At 40.7% G+C, this 19,610-nt stretch overlaps 1 protein-coding gene across 1 annotated transcript in view; it reads right to left on the reverse strand.

The window, feature by feature from the left end:
- The window catches only part of LOC120916764 (mucin-2-like), a 63,328-nt gene that overhangs the window by 20,173 nt on the left and 23,545 nt on the right, over positions 1–19,610 (reverse strand). The window contains exons 6-15 of the mRNA XM_040327699.1: positions 19,380–19,467; positions 12,619–18,728; positions 12,054–12,242; positions 9,066–9,349; positions 8,491–8,665; positions 5,311–5,555; positions 4,637–4,820; positions 3,071–3,275; positions 1,639–1,814; positions 933–1,002 (exon numbers count right to left, since the gene is read on the reverse strand). Of these exons, the coding sequence (XP_040183633.1) occupies positions 933–1,002; positions 1,639–1,814; positions 3,071–3,275; positions 4,637–4,820; positions 5,311–5,555; positions 8,491–8,665; positions 9,066–9,349; positions 12,054–12,242; positions 12,619–18,728; positions 19,380–19,467 (7,726 nt within the window). The remainder of the gene's footprint in view (positions 1–932; positions 1,003–1,638; positions 1,815–3,070; positions 3,276–4,636; positions 4,821–5,310; positions 5,556–8,490; positions 8,666–9,065; positions 9,350–12,053; positions 12,243–12,618; positions 18,729–19,379; positions 19,468–19,610) is intronic.

Here is a 19,610-nt window from a genome sequence, read left to right on the forward strand (position 1 = left end):
TCCTTGTTCTCATCCTTTTCTTTAGTTCCCCAGGACCCTGTGATCTAGATCATTACTTTGGTGTCTCATGCCTCCCTCTGGGTTTTGTTTGTGCTGTTTATTGTCTCACATTCTCTGTGTGGTAGCCATTTAGCTAACTCTGTCTTGTCTTGCTTGAGTGTCACTTGTGTCATCATCCCCATTCTTTAATGTACCTGGTTGTTTTTTTTACTTGTTACTTGTTTGTAGTAACTGTCAGCTTAGCAATCGCAACATATATTTAAAAGGAAGTTGCTTGCACTGCAAAATCTACCCTAGAGGTATTGAATTAAAATTTACGGAGGTCCAGTAAGTAAAATTTTTATTTAGCAGAGGTCCAACTTGCATGTTCGTGCTATGAGTCAGATATATCATATCACAGCCCCTTGTCCTCTTAGACTAGGTTCACATCTCTGTGGCCGGGGAACATGTCCCGCCTCGCATCTTCAGTTCTGTGAGAATGACAGTGGCGGCAGTGATGTCTATGGGAAATAGCAGGACTGTGATGGTCCAGATAGGACATTGACTCAGCCCAGATCTGCAGTCCCCCAGTTAACAATGCCTGATCTACCCCTTTAGCAACTCTCAAAAAGACCAGATTCTTTCAATCCCCTGCAGCTCCACAGTAATCATCTGCCATCAGTTGACAACACTAATCATTCTTGATTGTCTATTCCATGTGTACTTTAGTTCTGGACCTATTTGCATTGATTCAGTAATATCTGGCCTAGAACCTTGCTTAACCTTTAGTTTCCTCTGTCATGCTAGCATCAGTCTAACACCTTTCAATTCTGTTAGCCACAATCATCAATATTGCAATTTAATGACAATAGTCTTATAAAAATCCAAGCTCATCATCATTGCACAATGATTGTAGGTTTACTAAGCATGCAGTGTAGTATATAGACACTTACGTGGACTGGCAAGTTCTCGGAACAGCTGAACCACAGGCATTGTAGACTTGGTGAGATGGACACTTCATGGCTGAATAAAAAGCAATAACATATTGAAGATGTCTGTGGTTGATCAAGTCAAATGTTTGAAAGTTGGACCAGAATTGGACTGTTATTATTACTGTTATGTGTGAACAATTAGCATCTTTATTTTAATATGCCCCCCCCCCCTACACTTCCAATAATTCAGGAGTAGCACTATTCATTTAGCAAGTGGGCCTAAATGAAGTAAAGACAAATAACAAAAGTAAACAATAACTTAATAACAAAGAATGCATGCAAAAATGTTGCAGGAGGGATCTTTGCATAAAGCGACAGCAAAACTTAATATATTTTGCAAAATCGTTTATCACAAACTCATTATTATGGATGGAAGAGATACAAGTACATCAGAGAGGCATCTGATTTATGTACCCCCTACCACCTGTTGCGTATTTCTAAAATTCCTACCCTGTAAAAACATGTTATTGTATTTTGTCTACAACATGCAGCAATCAAATCTTTGTTGATATTCTTGTGATATAAAAGGAAGGTAAATACCTTTTTATGTAATAATTGAGGCACCAGAATCTACCTTATTTTTGAACCTCACAATTATGTTCAGTGTTTTAAGTTCATATCTGAGTATAACAAATCATTAAAATAAAGTATTCAATATTAAACTTACGACATTCAGAAGCTTGACTTCTCCAGTCAATACAAATTCCATGATCTCCGCAGAGTAGAGCATAGTGCTGCAAACTGTTGCATGGCATGTTGGAGCTGGCGCCATGGCAGCTATCAGAAACACAGGCCTTGTAGTAATCATTTGGTGGGACTATCTCATGGCATTTCTGGAAAATTCTTTTAAGGGAGAAGGAACACAAGAAAAAGAAATACAATTACATTCTAATTGACCAGTATATCATTTTTTTATAACTATGAAAGGGAAATTTATTTCTTGTTTTTGTCTGCTTACAGGCAATAAATACCTAAAGGTAAATCCAGACTATAGCACTGTATTGTTGGTCTCTCTAGGATCAAAATTTTAAATTTATGCATGGAGCATGGATCCTTATCAGATAAATGACTGAGACAAAATATTAGAACAGCAATACTTATTAGTAATCAATTTGCTAATGAGTATGGGGGGAGGCAGGGACTTTAGTGCTAGGCTCTATTCATAAAGCTTAATTGTTTCAACTATGCCGTGACCACTGGCTGAAAAGTACAAAGTCTGCAGTTGCTTTCAGTTTTCAGCTTTTTTTAAATTAAGAAACAGTCTTTATTGCTGAGTTGCTCTGGACCCTCCTACCTTCCTACTAGCTTACGTCCTAAAGGATTTGATTATTATTATTTTTAACAAATAATTTAAGTTTAAAAGCTTATTTTAAAATCATCTTATTCCAAAGAATCGCTGATCATCCTTATACAGACATACTGAGGGGGCAAAGTGCAAAGGGTCACTTTAGTAGTGCAGTAAACTTTAAAACTTACATTAAAAAACAAAAAAACAAATCTAATTTCTAATGCCCTGTACACATGATCTGTTCGTCTGATGAAAACGGTCCGATGGACCATTTTCATTGGACGAACCGATCGTGTGTGGGCCCCATCGTTTTTTTTCCCATCAGAGAAAGAAAATAGAACCCGTTTAAAAATTTCCTGCTGGTTAAAAAACCAATAGAAGGAAACGATCGTCTGTGGGGAAATCCATCGATCAAAAATCCACGCATGCTCAGAATCAAGTCGACGCATGCTCGGAAGCATTGAACTTCATTTTTCTCAGCATGTTGTTGTGTTTTACGTCACCACGTTGGACACGATCGGATTTTTAACTGATGGTGTGTAGGCAAGACTGATGAAAGTCAGCTTCATCAGATATCAGAAATCGGTCCGTTTTCATCGGATGAACCGATCGTGCGTACGTGGCATAAGAGTCCCTTGGGTAGATTAATTTATCAGGAGACCACTGTCCTTGGAACAGAAAGTGATGTGAAATCTAAGATTGTCATATGGCATCTGTAGAGTATGTAGGTATATTAGCAATACACTTGGAGGAAAAACAAACATTTCTTCTGACACCTCTACAAACAGAATTGAAGACTGTAAATGCTTACGGTCCCATCATGAGGTCACACATTGGTGATGAAGGGCAAACAACAGAGGGCTCAGTGGTTGGAGGGGGTCGTGTAGGCTTATGCTGATCACATGTGGGTTTATTTGAGTCATGCACAATCCATGTGTCAGCCATAGCTGCGCAGCTTGAAACAATCTCTCCACTGCTTGTTCTGCAGTCATCTGTTTGGTCATTACTGCAAGTACCTGAATATGAACGAAATAACAAATAAAGCTGGTTGCAGGATTTAAGCATTCATAACTGCATCTGTATGTCCATCCTTTATTATAAATTTTCTGTAATTATGTGTACTCTGTCATCCAGTCCTTATATAAAGTATACAAGACTACTAAACTATACAACAGAGCACTAGATCAGTGTTTCCCAACTCCAGTCCTCAAGGCACACCAACAGGTCATGTTTTCAGGCTTTCCATTATTTTGCACAGGTGATTTGATCAGTTTCACTGCCTTAGTAATTACTACAGCCGTTTCATCTGAGGAAAATCCTGAAAACATGACCTGTTGGTGTGCCTTGAGGACTGGAGTTGGGAAACACTACACTAGATAATCAATAATCAACTAATCATAAACCAAATGAATGGGCTGCCTTACCTGATGGCATGGTAACAAATCACCAGACAAGTGCCAAGGGGCCCTACAGTAATCCTTCAGGTACCTTAATATGGGGAAATAAGTTTACTTCTATTTGAGTACATTAGCAGACATCTGTCTTCACCAGAACCCAGGGCACCCAATTATGCAAATACCAACTCACTCCCTGCTGATTTTCTTGGTCAGTAAAATTGCTATCCAATTTAGCGACCATAAGTCAATTTTGTGAAGAGCTGGATGGGCATTCAGAGCTCTACTCAGTGTCTGCATAATGGAGAAAAGGAACACAGAACTTCAGGCAGAGCTAAAGTTTGTCCCACATTGGCTAATATTGATGATCACATGTCTGGTACCCACATAGATTGGCTACTGAACTTATATTGAGGACACAAGTATATAAAATTCAGCCTGGCCCCAACACTAAGAAAACTAAGCACTCACACAGAAGACAAAGCATATGTGAAAAAAAGGATGACAAATCATGGTGGTCACATGATCAGGAACCACACATAGATACTTGGTAGAAACCCAGTTAATGTGGTAAGAACTCTAACTGGAGTGCTCAGCTGTAGGCTAAGTCCAGTTTTTATGACATCAACTGTGTTTTATACCAGCCTCAGGTCATAGAAACAGGACAGAGACCCACTACTGTATGTGTGGTTCCTGATCATGTGACCACAATGATTCTGTACTCTGCCAGGAGATCCTCCCCGGATCATGATGATAAACAGCCTGAGAACCACAAGATCACATGCAACTTTTGCTTTCTTTCATATACCTTTCATTGGTCCAAACAAAAAGTGAAAAGGACAAATGCAAATAAAAATGTATCCAACTAATTCCCAAAAGCAAAACAATGTCCTCAAATACATTTTCTTTCACATATTTCACAGTAATTGTTATATGAAATACCATAAAAATCAAAGATTGAATAATCAGGTCACAAAGCTTACCGCACTGTCCCTGTGTGTTTTTTGTGAAAACATTAGATGGTACTTTCACAGAGAAATCCTCCCCATTGAAAGTGACATTAGTCTTCAACTCAGGAATTTCCACAATATGATTAATACCAACTTTATAAATGTTTACTCCGTATTTCTTATAGGGCACACCAACAACTTCACCATTTATAGCAACCTGCAAAAAAGAGAGACCGTTTTCAATTTTCACTAAATTAGAATAAATAGCCCCAGTGGGTTCTGTTGAATTGTACAAAATGGAGGTGTATATATTATATGGCCAAAAAGTATATGAACACTCCATTTAAATCTTGTAAACTGTTCAGTTTTCATTGCAAATACTGCCTATGTTTGTTTCATGATACAAAAATAATAAAGCTGGTTGGAGCAAGGTTAAAACCTGAACAGCTCTGTGAAAACAAACTACCTAAAAAAAAGGCTTTCATTCCAACTGTCTATACTACGAAACAGCAAGGAGATTTACTAAAACTGGTGCACATGGAATGTGGTGCAACTGTGCATAGAAAAAAACGTAACTTTCAGATTTTATTGTCAAAGCTTAATTGAACACGCTGAAGTTAGAAACTGATGGGTTACTATGCACAGCTGCATGAGATTCGGGGTACACCAGTAAATCTCCCCTGTTCTATATTTGTACATGATCTTACCTGGACATTGGTATGTGGCAAGCTCTTCTTTTTCATTTGGATTTCCTGAGTTTCATATCGGATGATAACATTACGACTACAGGAGACACGATCTGTTGATCCACAGTCAAAGTTATCAACATAAATACCGAAATTATCTGTCTTCTTTTCTATCTCCTCCACCAAAGCATATGTGCAGTTGCCTTGAAAATTGTAATATGTCCCATCAAAGGTGCTATAATGATCACCCCATCCTGAACAAACACCTGGAAAACAAAATGTATATTTCTCATTAAAGCTGCTTAGCACAATCAAAGATTACCGTATTTATCGGTGTATAACACACACCCTAACTTTAAGAGGGAGGTTTCAGGAAAAATAAATTCCACAGCCCCCTGCGTATAACACGTAGGCACAGTTTACCCTCTATTTTCAGGGTAAAAAAGTGAGTGTTATACGCCAATAAATACATTACTTATTAGCCAGATTTAAGAAATACATTTAACTTTCATAACACAAAGCTTAGGGGTCTACGTATCACTGTTTTTAACCAAGATTCACGAAACTTTCACCCCTGAGTCATACATTTTCATCTAAAGCCTGGTACACGCTACAAGTTTTTTTGTACAACAGAGTGGGTTGAAAAAAACAGTCAGCTCTGGACGCAGCCACTGTACTAACCATCCGCTGAGCTGTTGTGTTCTGACAGGGGGGCCGCCCCCTCGCCAGAACACTCCAATCAACACTCTCTGCCCTTGGCTGAGAGCACTAATCGGGTGGAGGACGGGAGGACATTAGCAGCACTATGATAGAAAAAGGATTCAAAAAATGAAAAACAAATTTAATGAAAAAAAAAACAAGACAAACTAAATGTTATGTAGTTAGGGTTTACATCTGTTTTGAGACTTGCTACATGCTACTACCATTTAAATTAGGTCCGGATATGCATGGGGCTAATTAGTTCAGTAACTTCACATCAGAAAAACAGCAAACAATTAATAGTAAGATATCATTTTAGTCATGTCAGATCACTGTCTATTTCTGACTACTCATATAAAATTGACACCCTATCACATGCTTTAATAAGCATTGTCTGAAATTAATATTTGAAGATTTTTTTTTTCTTTTTAATAAACTGCAGGTTCATTCTGACAGAGGTCCATGATGCTCATTGCTACCAAGCCCTGTTTTGTTAGTTGGAAAGCTTATTTTTGCCATTTTGCTTTGACAAAGCTGTAGCTGTGGAACATGTGATTTAAAATGGAATTTAGAAAATGGCTGGAAGAAGATAAAGATACAGACAAAAGAAACTCTCGAAGACAGGCCACAGAGCCAGGAGGGATATCTCACATTTCATATCACAGTCTTTTTTTTATTTAACTTATGTCTGACACACCTAATTCTTCTGCAGTAAAAGGTTTTATCCGTGCCAAAGTAATTTGCAAGCAGGATGTGCCGATTGCAAACATGATACGGAAGTCCTTTTTTACTATGTGTGGTTGATGGACTGACTACCTGTGTTTTATAATAAAAGTATAACTAAACCGGAAAACTACTTTTTTTTGTAAGTTTGGATAGAGTAGGGAATGGGTAAAACCTCTGTTGGGCTTTTTGTTGCAGTCTGGGTCCCTATAGGGTAGATGTACCATTTTGTTTGTCCTGGTGACTACTGTCACCAGACAAAAAGTCATGGGAAGTCCAAGTTTTACAGATGGAACTGGAACAGGAGGTAAAGAGGATTCTTCCATCGGGGACACATGTCTAAAATGAAATTGCGGCACTGGAATAAGAAGTCGCAGTAAATCTCCCCAATGGGACTATAACAGAAAAGGTTTTAACCCTCCTCTACTGTATTCTATACTTTATAAGACAAAACAAAGGTTTTGCCTATAGTTACACTTTAATATGCCACAGAATTAAGCAATCCTTTCAAACATTTTCACACTTACCAGTGAGCCATAAAATAAACAAAACTATAAGGCCCCTTTCACACGGTTGGACCGTTCAGGTCCGCCTCTCAGTTTTGTCGGCGGACCTGAACGACCGCTCCATGCAATCCTATGGAGAGTCGGATGTCAGCAGGGACATGTCCGCTGACATCCGACCGGATCCGCCAAAATCAGACGTATGGCGATATGTCCCCATCCGTTCATGGCGGATCGGGTGAGATCTGATGAAAACGGACATGCTGTCCATTTTCATCAGATCTCTCCATAGGAGACAGCGGTGCAGCACAAGCCCCTCCACCGCTCAGTGAGCAGAGAAGGACTTGTCATCCGCCGGCTCAGCGGAGATCAGCGGAGACATGTAGCGATGGCGTCCGCCTCGTGTGAAGGAGGCCTAATAGTTTAAGTTACTATTTAAGTTATTTTTTTAACTATTGTATTTATATTTTAAACTGTTGTTTTATATCTTATTGTTACAATTTATATCAAACATTTATTTTACAACTAAACTATTAATATACTGGTAGTTTCAACTATAGCAGATTCTGCTTCCCTGACTCTCTTTGATTAAAACATCAAAAACATGAAAAAATAATTCTAGTATGATAATGACGTTTTGTTACTTAGCTGTTTTATAATAAATGCAGCTCTAAGGGCTTTTTATTTTTACTAAGTCTATGAGGCTGAAATTGCACAAAGTAGTGCAGGAACCTTTTTTCGAGACTTGAGTCAACTGATTGGAATGATCACCATTGAATATAATGTGATTTCACTTGTCATGCGACTCTGTGGGGTTGGTTTACAAAAACTGGAGAGTGCAAAATCTGCAGCTCCCAGTACCAGCAGCATAAGTTTTCATCTGGAACAGGTACTGGTTGGGGTCCGTTGGCACACGTGATCTTAGGAGGTGGTTCACAATTGATTTAAATGTAAAGTAAGTGTAAAGTCACAGTGTCTTGAGTCACAATGATTAGAAAGATCACCATTGAACATAACATGATTTCACTTGTCATCGACACTGTGGGATTGAATTACTAAAACTGGAAAGTGCAAAATCTGAAGCTCTGCATAGAAACCAAAAAGCTTCCAGGTTTTTTGTTAAAGTTTAATTGAACAAGTTGAAGTTAGAAACTGATTGGCTACTGTGCACAGCTGCACCATGCTCCTGTTTAAAAAATCACCCCCGTAGTGTCTCAAGTTGCATCCCAAGTCGGACCAGTGTGAACCGGGGCTTAACATGACTAGAAGATCTTACATTCACACTCCCAGTGCCAGCAGCATAAGTCTTCATCTGGAACAGGTACTGGTGGGCGTCCGTTGGCACACGTGATCTTAGAAGGTGGTTGACACGGGATGTGCGTGATCTCAATTGCGTTGTTTTCTAAACACCGGGCCTTGGTGCAGTTACACAATGACCAGACTTCATTTTCCTGGAGAAATACAGAATTTCAGAGGGTTACACGAGACAGTGCCGTTTGCCCCTTACCTTAGGTCATTTCAGACCCATAATGTAGCTTAGAGATACATTTACATATATTTCTGTAAATGTAAGGTAAGCCTTGGATAAATGAGGACCAGGATCTAAATGCCTGAATTAGGACATTTGGTTACTGACAGGTAATCCAATTAAACAGAAAATGGACAAATAATATATCCTGAAAGAATATAAGAGATTTAGCCTTTAAATCAGCAACATTTATAACTTACAATAATAGGTCATTATATAAATAAAAAAAATGGTTCTTAGCAAATAAAATAACCAGAGCCGAATGTTCTAACTTAGGGGGTATGTTCCCATAACAGAATAATCATAAAAAAGAATATACTAACTTTATAATGTCGATCAAGTATGCATCCAGTAGTAGGTGTCTCAACTTCAGTTGTTGAAGTTGTGATTTTAGTAATGGTGGTTGTGCTTTGTCTTGGAGTAGTTGATGGTGTTGTAGTGGCTGTTGACTGTGTTGAAGGTGGAGTTTGAATACTAGTAAGTGATGTGTTTGGACTACTTGTCGGAGGTGTTGTTGAACAAGGCCAATGCTGCACTTGAGTCTTGCATTCTGGATCACAGACGACTTTGTAGCAAGTGTCATCAGTTACACCGCTGGTTATCTCACCTGACATTTAAAACAAAAATGATCATAATCATTGCCACATCAAGCTTTTTGGATATTACAACAATTACATTATGTATTCTAAAATACAATACCATTTTATTTTGAAAATCAGATTAATATATTTTAGATGTGTCAATGCAGTAACTTTACTTCACTTTCACTGTACACTTTTACAGTAACTGTTATCTATAAATGTGTCTCTATAGAAAACATTTATTAATTTCATTTTGGATAGATTTGTATTGCTATTTGTGTCCCAATTGGGAGTTACAAGCGATCTATTTGTACTGGTGACAACTGTCCCCAAGATAGTGAGGGGAAATCCACAATTTTAGAGTTGTCCTCAGAACAAGAGGTAAGGGAGAATCTTTTCATTGGGACCTGTTCCTGGGACAGTAAGTGAAGGGATATTCCTCTAATGATACACAGATTGCAAAAAAACAATCTTGAAGAGGTTTTATCCCTTTACTACTTTATTCAAAGCTTGAACAAGTCATATTATCTGGGCTTCCTCTTCTCAACAATACCGTCTGACTCCCTAAGGCCCCTTTCACACTGAGGAATTTTTCAGGTGGTATAGCGCTAAAAATAGCGCCTAAATACCGCCTGAAAAACTCCTGCCCAGCATTCTCAATGTGAAAGCTCGAAGGGCTTTCACACTGAGGCGATGCGCTGGCAGGAGAGAAAAAAAATCTCCTGCAAGCAGCATCTTTTTTAGCGGTGAGAGGAGCGGTGTGTATACCGCTCCTTCACCGCTCCTTCCCCTTTAAAACAAGGAGGCGCATTGCGGGCGTTATTAACCCTTTTTCGGCCGCTAACGGGGGTTAATACCGCACCACTAGCGGCCCGAATACCACTGCAATTCCGACGGTATAGCGCCGCTATTTTTAGCGGCTCTATACCGCCACCGCACCTCCACTGCCCCATGTGAAAGGGGTCTTAAGCCAGCCATAGATTAATCGAATCTCGACGAGTTCAGCAAGGACAAGCTGAAATTCAATCCACCGATGGGCAGACTGGTTGTACTGGAGCCAATTTATAGATTGACTTCAGTATAACCAGCCTTTTGGATTGCATGCTATAGCTGCCAGCAGTGATCTTTGTATTCTGCCGGAAAGAAAGGCTCCCTGCGCTCTCTGCCAGCAGAACACAATGACGATATTTGAGGGATTCCCCCATCGACACTGAATGGGTGGGTGGGGGAACAAAGCAATTTTCTTTCCTTCCACCACAGGTGGAAGGAAAGAAAATTACATAACATCCTGCTTTAGTCATTTATCCTGTTTTATTCATTTATCTGAGTCCTCTGGCTGTACAGCTCATAATTATGTACCATTAACATATCTGACATCATAGCCAACAATAAATAAATGAAAAACTCTGATCATAAAAACAATGAAAAACCTATAGATGTGCTTGCAATCAGAGATTTGCAGAGTTGCAAAGAATACCCAATCACATGCAAGAAAAAAAAGAAAGAAAAACTCCAGCAGATTTGCTTGCTTACTAAATTCTGGAGCAACTTCATTTGCTAATTGTACAGTCTAATTGCCTTTAGTAAACTGTGAAAGAACCCACTGTCAGGCCTCGTACACACGACCGAGGAACTCGACGGGCGAAACACATCGTTTTGCTCATCGAGTTCCTTGTTAGGCTGTCGAGGATCTCGGCGAGCCAAATTTCTCCATTGCCGTCGAGGAAAAAGAAGACATGCTCTCTTTTTGGCTCGACGAGATCCTCGACAGTTTCCTTGTCGAAAAGTGTACACACGACCGGTTTCCTCGGCAAAAAAAAAAAAAAAACATCAAGTTTCTTGCTGTTTTTTGCCCAGAAACTCGGTCGTGTGTACGAGGCTTCACTGTGTGTTTTGGAAGGGGCTGTGGGCTGGCCTCCTACCCACAGACTATGGACCAGCAGAGAATGGGAGATTTGGAGGGCTATTTGCCGTCTCCCATCACCTGGAGAAGTTGCCACCTCCAAATATTTGTGTCCGCGGTCGCCGGTTCATCGGAACCGGGTGAACGCGGTATCTGTGGCTGGGCTTGTGGAGTCGTTTCCGGCTACTTAAACCTATTGGCCCGGCTGGGCTAAATATATACTTTTATTCCACAAACAATGTACTTTTAGATGATAAAGGCATATACAAAATGGCAGTATTCCCAAAGCGTAGGGCTACGAGACTTGGGGACAAAATGGCATTGAGATAATGTAATGCTACATCCCCCCCCCCCCCTGTTGCTGTGTTTAATTGTGTTGGGTCATGGCTCGTAGACAAAGGTCTGGAGACACCTCCCAGCAGGGGATGTGTAAGGAGGGGCTGCCTGCTTATCATAATCCCTTTATGTGTTTCAACTGTAGTTGTTTGAATATACAAGTGTTGAGTTTCCATTGGTTCTTCCTTGTCCCCTACCCCTCTATGACAAGGCTAAGGGGAGTGTCCCTAACTGTGTTTAAAAGTGTATGTTTGGTACGTAATAAAGAGTTTATGCTCTGCGTGTTTAACCCTCAACACCTGTGTGGCTTGTCTCATGATTGAGGGGTTAAGGGCTGGTTATAGCGAGTCTGCAGACTGCGGGTGTGTTTGGAGGACAGGAGACACAGGTCTGGCGGAGATTCCCATATGGGGTATCCGAGATCTGTCACATAAACCAACCCCTCTGTTTCCATTACTAAATATTTATCACTTTCCTGTTGATTACATTACCTGGTGTATAAGATGTCCCATTGTATACACATACACACATTGTAGAGGAAGTGATAGTGGTGTCCTGAGTATTATGTGTGACAGGAATTGTGGTAATAGAAGTTGTAACTGGTGATGTCTCACTCCTTGTTGTAGATGGTGGCTCGTGTGTCACTGTAGGGCCAGTTGTTGTAACAATTGTGGTAAACTCTGTTAAAAGAAATAACAGAAATAAAGTGACTTGCATTTTATTCTTTCAACTTACAAAAAAGGAAATGATATCATCACAGTCCAAACTATGTCTGGTACCCTTGATTCATTAATGCATTCAAAATAAACTGAGAATCAGTGCTGATCCCCAAAGCCTTAACAACTGTTCATGCAAGATTACCAAGTCAACAACAGTAGTAAATAAAATTATATTATCACATTCTGAATGTGCAATTGTTTTAAAAGTGGGGCCTGAAGGAGAAGCAAAGGACAAGGCATGGCAATGGATTACTTTGTATCTATAGCACACCACATAATTTTTTAACTCCTATCAACAGAGTAAAACAGAGTAAAGCATTACAACATATGTAAGTACCTTCTGTTATAGTTGAAGGGGCAGTATTCTTTGTAGTAGGTTCAGCTGTTGTTGCCTTTACTGGAGTAGTAACTTCACCTGTCGAAAATTCTGGAGATGTATGCGTAGTTGTTCCAGATGTAGTAATCTGGGTTACAGTTGTAGCAGAGGAATGTGTGGATGCAGTATAATGGGATGCGGTGGGAGTAGCAGCTTCAGTGGATATGAATGGTGTAGATGTCAATGTGCTTGTAGCAGTGCCTATTGTGGTTGAGGTTGGTATAGATTCAGTAGATATGTGTGTTTCTGTAGTTTTACTTTCAGCGGTAGGACTTGTAGTAGCTGTAACACCTGTTGTTGTGATTACTACAGATGTTGTATGTGTGGAAATTATTGTAGTTTCTTCATTAGAAGGAGGAGGTGTAGTATGTGCTGCAGTAGTAGCTGACGTTTCTCCAGAGGTTGTTGATGTAGTTGTGCTGGTAACAGCTCCTTTGGTGGTTGTGTCTGGTATAGATTCAGTAGGTGTTTGTATTTCTGTTGTTTTATGTGTAGCAATAGAACTTGTGGTAGCTGTTACACCTGTTGTTTTGCTTAGTGCAGATGTTGTAGGTGTGACAATCGTTGTTTCACCAGTAGTTATAATAGGTTCTGTGTGTGGTGTAGTAGTATCTGGTGTTTTGCCGGTAGAAGCAGTTGATGTATCAGTAATAGTAGCAGAGGTTGTTGTAGTTTCAGTGGCTGGGGTTGGTGTAGATGCAACGGATGTATGAGGTGCTGTAGCACTGCTGGTAGTAAGAGATGCAGTTGTGGTGGGGGCAGCTTCTTTGGTGGTTGTGTCTGGTATAGATTCAGTAGGTGTTTGTATTTCTGTTGTTTTATGTGTAGCAGTTGAACTTGCAGTAGATATTACACCTGTTGTTTTGCTTAGTGCAGATGTTGTAGGTGGGACAACTGTTGTAATTTCACCAGTAGTTATAATAGGTTCTGTGTGTGATGTAGTAGTATCTGGTGTTTTGCCAGTAGAAGCAGTTGATGTAGCAGTAATAGTAGCAGAGGTTGTTGTTAGTTCAGGGGCTGGTGTTGGTGTCGATGCAATAGATGCATGTGGTGTTGTAGCACTGCTGGTAGTAAGAGATGCAGTTGTGGTGGGGGCAGCTCCTTTGGTGGTTGTGTCTGGTATAGATTCAGTAGGTGTTTGTATTTCTGTTGTTTTATGTGTAGCAGTAGAACTTGCAGTAGATGTTACACCTGTTGTTTTGCTTAGTGCAGATGTTGTAGGTGGGACACCTGTTGTAATTTCACCAGTAGTTCTAATAGGTTCTGTGTGTGGTGTAGTAGTATCTGGTGTTTTGCCAGTAGAAGCAGTTGATGTAGCAGTAATAGTAGCAGAGGTTGTTGTAGTTTCAGTGGCTGGTGTTGGTGTTGATGCAATAGATGCATGTGGTGTTGTAGCACTGCTGGTAGTAAGAGATGCAGTTGTGGCGGGGGCAGCTCCTTTGGTGGTTGTGTCTGGTATAGATTCAGTAGGTGTTTGTATTTCTGTTGTTTTATGTGTAGCAGTAGAACTTGTGGTAGCTGTTACACCTGTTGTTTTGCTTAGTGCAGATGTTGTAGGTGGGATAACTGTTGTAATTTCACCAGTAGTTATAATAGGTTCGGTGTGTGGTGTAGTAGTATCTGGTGTTTTGCCAGTAGAAGCAGTTGATGTAGCAGTAATAGTAGCAGAGGTTGTTGTAAGTTCAGTGGCTGGTGTTGGTGTCGATGCAACTGATGTATGAGGTGTTGTAGCACTGCTGGTAGTAAGAGATGCAGTTGTGGTGGGGGCAGCTCCTTTGGTGGTTGTGTCTGGTATAGATTCAGTAGGTGTTTGTATTTCTGTTGTTTTATGTGTAGCAATAGAACTTGTGGTAGCTGTTACACCTGTTGTTTTGCTTAGTGCAGATGTTGTAGGTGTGACAATCGTTGTTTCACCAGTAGTTATAATAGGTTCTGTGTGTGGTATAGTAGTATCTGGTGTTTTGCCGGTAGAAGCAGTTGATGTATCAGTAATAGTAGCAGAGGTTGTAGTAGTTTCAGTGGCTGGGGTTGGTGTAGATGCAACTGATGTATGAGGTGTTGTAGCACTGCTGGTAGTAAGAGATGCAGTTGTGGTGGGGGCAGCTCCTTTGGTGGTTGTGTCTGGTATTGATTCAGTAGGTGTTTGTATTTCTGTTGTTTTATGTGTAGCAATAGAACTTGTGGTAGCTGTTACACCTGTTGTTTTGCTTAGTGCAGATGTTGTAGGTGGGACAACTGTTGTAATTTCACCAGTAGTTATAATAGGTTCTGTGTGTGGTGTAGTAGTATCTGGTGTTTTGCCAGTAGAAGCAGTTGATGTATCAGTAATAGTAGCAGAGGTTGTTGTAAGTTCAGTGGCTGGTGTTGGTGTCGATGCAACTGATGTATGAGGTGTTGTAGCACTGCTGGTAGTAAGAGATGCAGTTGTGGTGGGGGCAGCTCCTTTGGTGGTTGTGTCTGGTATAGATTCAGTAGGTGTTTGTATTTCTGTTGTTTTATGTGTAGCAATAGAACTTGTGGTAGCTGTTACACCTGTTGTTTTGCTTAGTGCAGATGTTGTAGGTGTGACAATCGTTGTTTCACCAGTAGTTCTAATAGGTTCTGTGTGTGGTATAGTAGTATCTGGTGTTTTGCCAGTAGAAGCAGTTGATGTAGCAGTAATAGTAGCAGAGGTTGTTGTAAGTTCAGTGGCTGGTGTTGGTGTTGATGCAATAGATGTATGTGGTGTGGTAGCACTGCTGGTAGTAACAGATGCAGTTGTGGTGGGGGCAGCTCCTTTGGTGGTTGTGTCTGGTATAGATTCAGTAGGTGTTTGTATTTCTGTTGTTTTATGTGTAGCAATAGAATTTGTGGTAGCTGTTACACCTGTTGTTTTGCTTAGTGCAGATGTTGTAGGTGGGACAATCGTTGTTTCACCAGTAGTTCTAATAGGTTCTGTGTGTGGTATAGTAGTATCTGGTGTTTTGCCGGTAGAAGCAGTTGATGTATCAGTAATAGTAGCAGAGGTTGTAGTAGTTTCAGTGGCTGGGGTTGGTGTAGATGCAACTGATGTATGAGGTGTTGTAGCACTGCTGGTAGTAAGAGATGCCGTTGTGGTGGGGGCAGCTCCTTTGGTGGTTGTGTCTGGTATAGATTCAGTAGGTGTTTGTATTTCTGTTGTTTTATGTGTAGCAATAGAACTTGTGGTAGCTGTTACACCTGTTGTTTTGCTTAGTGCAGATGTTGTAGGTGGGACAACTGTTGTAATTTCACCAGTAGTTATAATAGGTTCTGTGTGTGGTGTAGTAGTATCTGGTGTTTTGCCAGTAGAAGCAGTTGATGTAGCAGTAATAGTAGCAGAGGTTGTTGTAAGTTCAGTGGCTGGTGTTGGTGTCAATGCAACTGATGTAGGAGGTGTTGTAGCACTGCTGGTAGTAAGAGATGCAGTTGTGGTGGGGGCAGCTCCTTTGGTGGTTGTGTCTGGTATAGATTCAGTAGGTGTTTGTATTTCTGTTGTTTTATGTGTAGCAATAGAACTTGTGGTAGCTGTTACACCTGTTGTTTTGCTTAGTGCAGATGTTGTAGGTGTGACAATCGTTGTTTCACCAGTAGTTATAATAGGTTCTGTGTGTGGTGTAGTAGTATCTGGTGTTTTGCCGGTAGAAGCAGTTGATGTATCAGTAATAGTAGCAGAGGTTGTAGTAGTTTCAGTGGCTGGGGTTGGTGTAGATGCAACTGATGTATGAGGTGTTGTAGCACTGCTGGTAGTAAGAGATGCAGTTGTGGTGGGGGCAGCTCCTTTGGTGGTTGTGTCTGGTATAGATTCAGTAGGTGTTTGTATTTCTGTTGTTTTATGTGTAGCAATAGAACTTGTGGTAGCTGTTACACCTGTTGTTTTGCTTAGTGTAGATGTTGTAGGTGTGACAATTGTTGTTTCACCAGTAGTTCTAATAGGTTCTGTGTGTGGTGCAGTAGTATCTGGTGTTTTGCCGGTAGAAGCAGTTAATGTAGCAGTAATAGTAGCAGATGTTGTTGTTAGTTCAGGGGCTGGTGTTGGTGACGATGCAATAGATGTATGTGGTGTTGTAGCACTGCTGGTAGTAAGAGATGCAGTTGTGGTGGGGGCAGCTCCTTTGGTGGTTGTGTCTGGTATAGATTCAGTAGGTGTTTGTATTTCTGTTGTTTTATGTGTAGCAATAGAACTTGTGGTAGCTATTACACCTGTTGTTTTGCTTAGTGTAGATGTTGTAGGTGTGACAATTGTTGTTTCACCAGTAGTTCTAATAGGTTCTGTGTGTGGTGCAGTAGTATCTGGTGTTTTGCCGGTAGAAGCAGTTGATGTAGCAATACTAGTAGCAGAGGTTGTTGTTGTTAGTTCAGGGGCTGGTGTTGGTGTCGATGCAATAGATGTATGTGGCGTTGTAGCACTGCTGGTAGTAAGAGATGCAGTTGTGGTGGGGGCAGCTTCTTTGGTGGTTGTGTCTGGTATAGATTCAGTAGGTGTTTGTATTTCTGTTGTTTTATGTGTAGCAATAGAACTTGTGGTAGCTGTTACACCTGTTGTTTTGCTTAGTGCAGATGTTGTAGGTGGGACAATTGTTGTAATTTCACCTGTAGTTATAATAGGTTCTGTGTGTGGTATAGTAGTATCTGGTGTTTTGCCAGTAGAAGCAGTTGATGTAGCAGTAATAGTAGCAGAGGTTGTAGTAGTTTCAGTGGCTGGTGTTGGTGTTGATGCAACTGATGTATGAGGTGTTGTAGCACTGCTGGTAGTAAGAGATGCAGTTGTGGTGGGGGCAGCTCCTTTGGTGGTTGTGTCTGGTATAGATTCAGTAGGTGTTTGTATTTCTGTTGTTTTATGTGTAGCAGTAGAACTTGTGGTAGATGTTATACCTGTTGTTTTGCTTAGTGCAGATGTTGTAGGTGGGACAACTGTTGTAATTTCACCAGTAGTTATAATAGGTTCTGTGTGTGATGTAGTAGTATCTGGTGTTTTGCCAGTAGAAGCAGTTGATGTAGCAGTACTAGTAGCAGAGGTTGTTGTAAGTTCAGTGGCTGGTGTTGGTGTCCATGCAACTGATGTATGAGGTGTTGTAGCACTGCTGGTAGTAAGAGATGCAGTTGTGGTGGGGGCAGCTCCTTTGGTGGTTGTGTCTGGTATAGATTCAGTAGGTGTTTGTATTTCTGTTGTTTTATGTGTAGCAATAGAACTTGTGGTAGATGTTACACCTGTTGTTTTGCTTAGTGCAGATGTTGTAGGTGGGACAACTGTTGTAATTTCACCAGTAGTTCTAATAGGTTCTGTGTGTGGTGTAGTAGTATCTGGTGTTTTGCCAGTAGAAGCAGTTGATGTAGCAGTAATAGTAGCAGAGGTTGTTGTAAGTTCAGTGGCTGGTGTTGGTGTCAATGCAACTGATGTAGGAGGTGTTGTAGCACTGCTGGTAGTAAGAGATGCAGTTGTGGTGGGGGCAGCTCCTTTGGTGGTTGTGTCTGGTATAGATTCAGTAGGTGTTTGTATTTCTGTTGTTTTATGTGTAGCAATAGAACTTGTGGTAGCTGTTACACCTGCGGTTGTGCTTAGTGCAGATGTTGTAGGTGGGACACCTGTTGTAATTTCACCAGTAGTTCTAATAGGTTCTGTGTGTGGTGTAGTAGTATCTGGTGTTTTGCCGGTAGAAGCAGTTGATGTAGCAATACTAGTAGCAGAGGTTGTTGTTGTTAGTTCAGTGGCTGGTGTTGGTGACGATGCAATAGATGTATGTGGCGTTGTAGCACTGCTGGTAGTAAGAGATGCAGTTGTGGTGGGGGCAGCTCCTTTGGTGGTTGTGTCTGGTATAGATTCAGTAGGTGTTTGTATTTCTGTTGTTTTATGTGTAGCAATAGAACTTGTGGTAGCTGTTACACCTGCGGTTGTGCTTAGTGCAGATGTTGTAGGTGTGACAATTGTTGTAATTTCGCCAGTAGTTATAATAGGTGCTGTGTGTGGTGTAGTAGTATCTGGTGTTTTGCCAGTAGAAGCAGTTGATGTAGCAGTAATAGTAGCAGAGGTTGTTGTAGTTTCAGTGGCTGGGGTTGGTGTAGATGCAACTGATGTATGAGGTGTTGTAGCACTGCTGGTAGTAAGAGATGCAGTTGTGGTGGGGGCAGCTCCTTTGGTGGTTGTGTCTGGTATAGATTCAGTAGGTGTTTGTATTTCTGTTGTTTTATGTGTAGCAGTAGAACTTGTGGTAGCTGTTACACCTGCGGTTGTGCTTAGTGCAGATGTTGTAGGTGGGACAATTGTTGTTTCAACAGTAGTTCTAATAGGTTCTGTCTGTGGTGTAGTAGTATCTGGTGTTTTGCCAGTAGAAGCAGTTGATGTAGCAATAGTAGTAGCAGAGGTTGTTGTAAGTTCAGTGACTGGGGTTGGTGTAGATGCAATTGATGTATGAGGTGTTGTAGCACTGCTGGTAGTAGGAGATGCAGTTGTGCTGGGTGCAGTTCCCTTGGTGGTTGAGGCTGGTGTAGATTCAGTAGGTGTTTGAACTTCTGTTGTTTTATGTGTAGCAGTAGAACTTGTGGTAGCTGTTACCCCTGTAGTTGTGCTTAGTGCAGATGTTGTAGGTGTGTAAATTGTAGTTGTTTCACCAGTAGTAGTGAGAAGTGAAGTGTGTGCTGTAGTAGCGGTTGGTGTTTCTTTAGTGGTTGCTGTTGGTTGAGATCCAGTAGTTTCAGTGGCTGGGGTTGGTGTAGATGCAATTGATGTATGAGGTGTTGTAGCACTGCTGGTAGTAAGAGATGCAGTGGTAACTGTTGAGGGTTCAGTGCCTCTTGATGTGGTGCTCTGGATAGCTGTTACATTAGAACAAAAAAAAATGAAAAATTACCTGCATACCAATTTAGAACATAATTAAGTGAATATGATATTGTACATGCAGTTATAACATGCTCATAAAATGAAAAAGCTACAAAATACGATGTACATTAAAGAGGAG

The sequence above is a fragment of the Rana temporaria genome, chromosome 11, assembly GCF_905171775.1.
Source record: "Rana temporaria chromosome 11, aRanTem1.1, whole genome shotgun sequence".
Taxonomy (NCBI): Eukaryota; Metazoa; Chordata; class Amphibia; order Anura; family Ranidae; genus Rana; species Rana temporaria.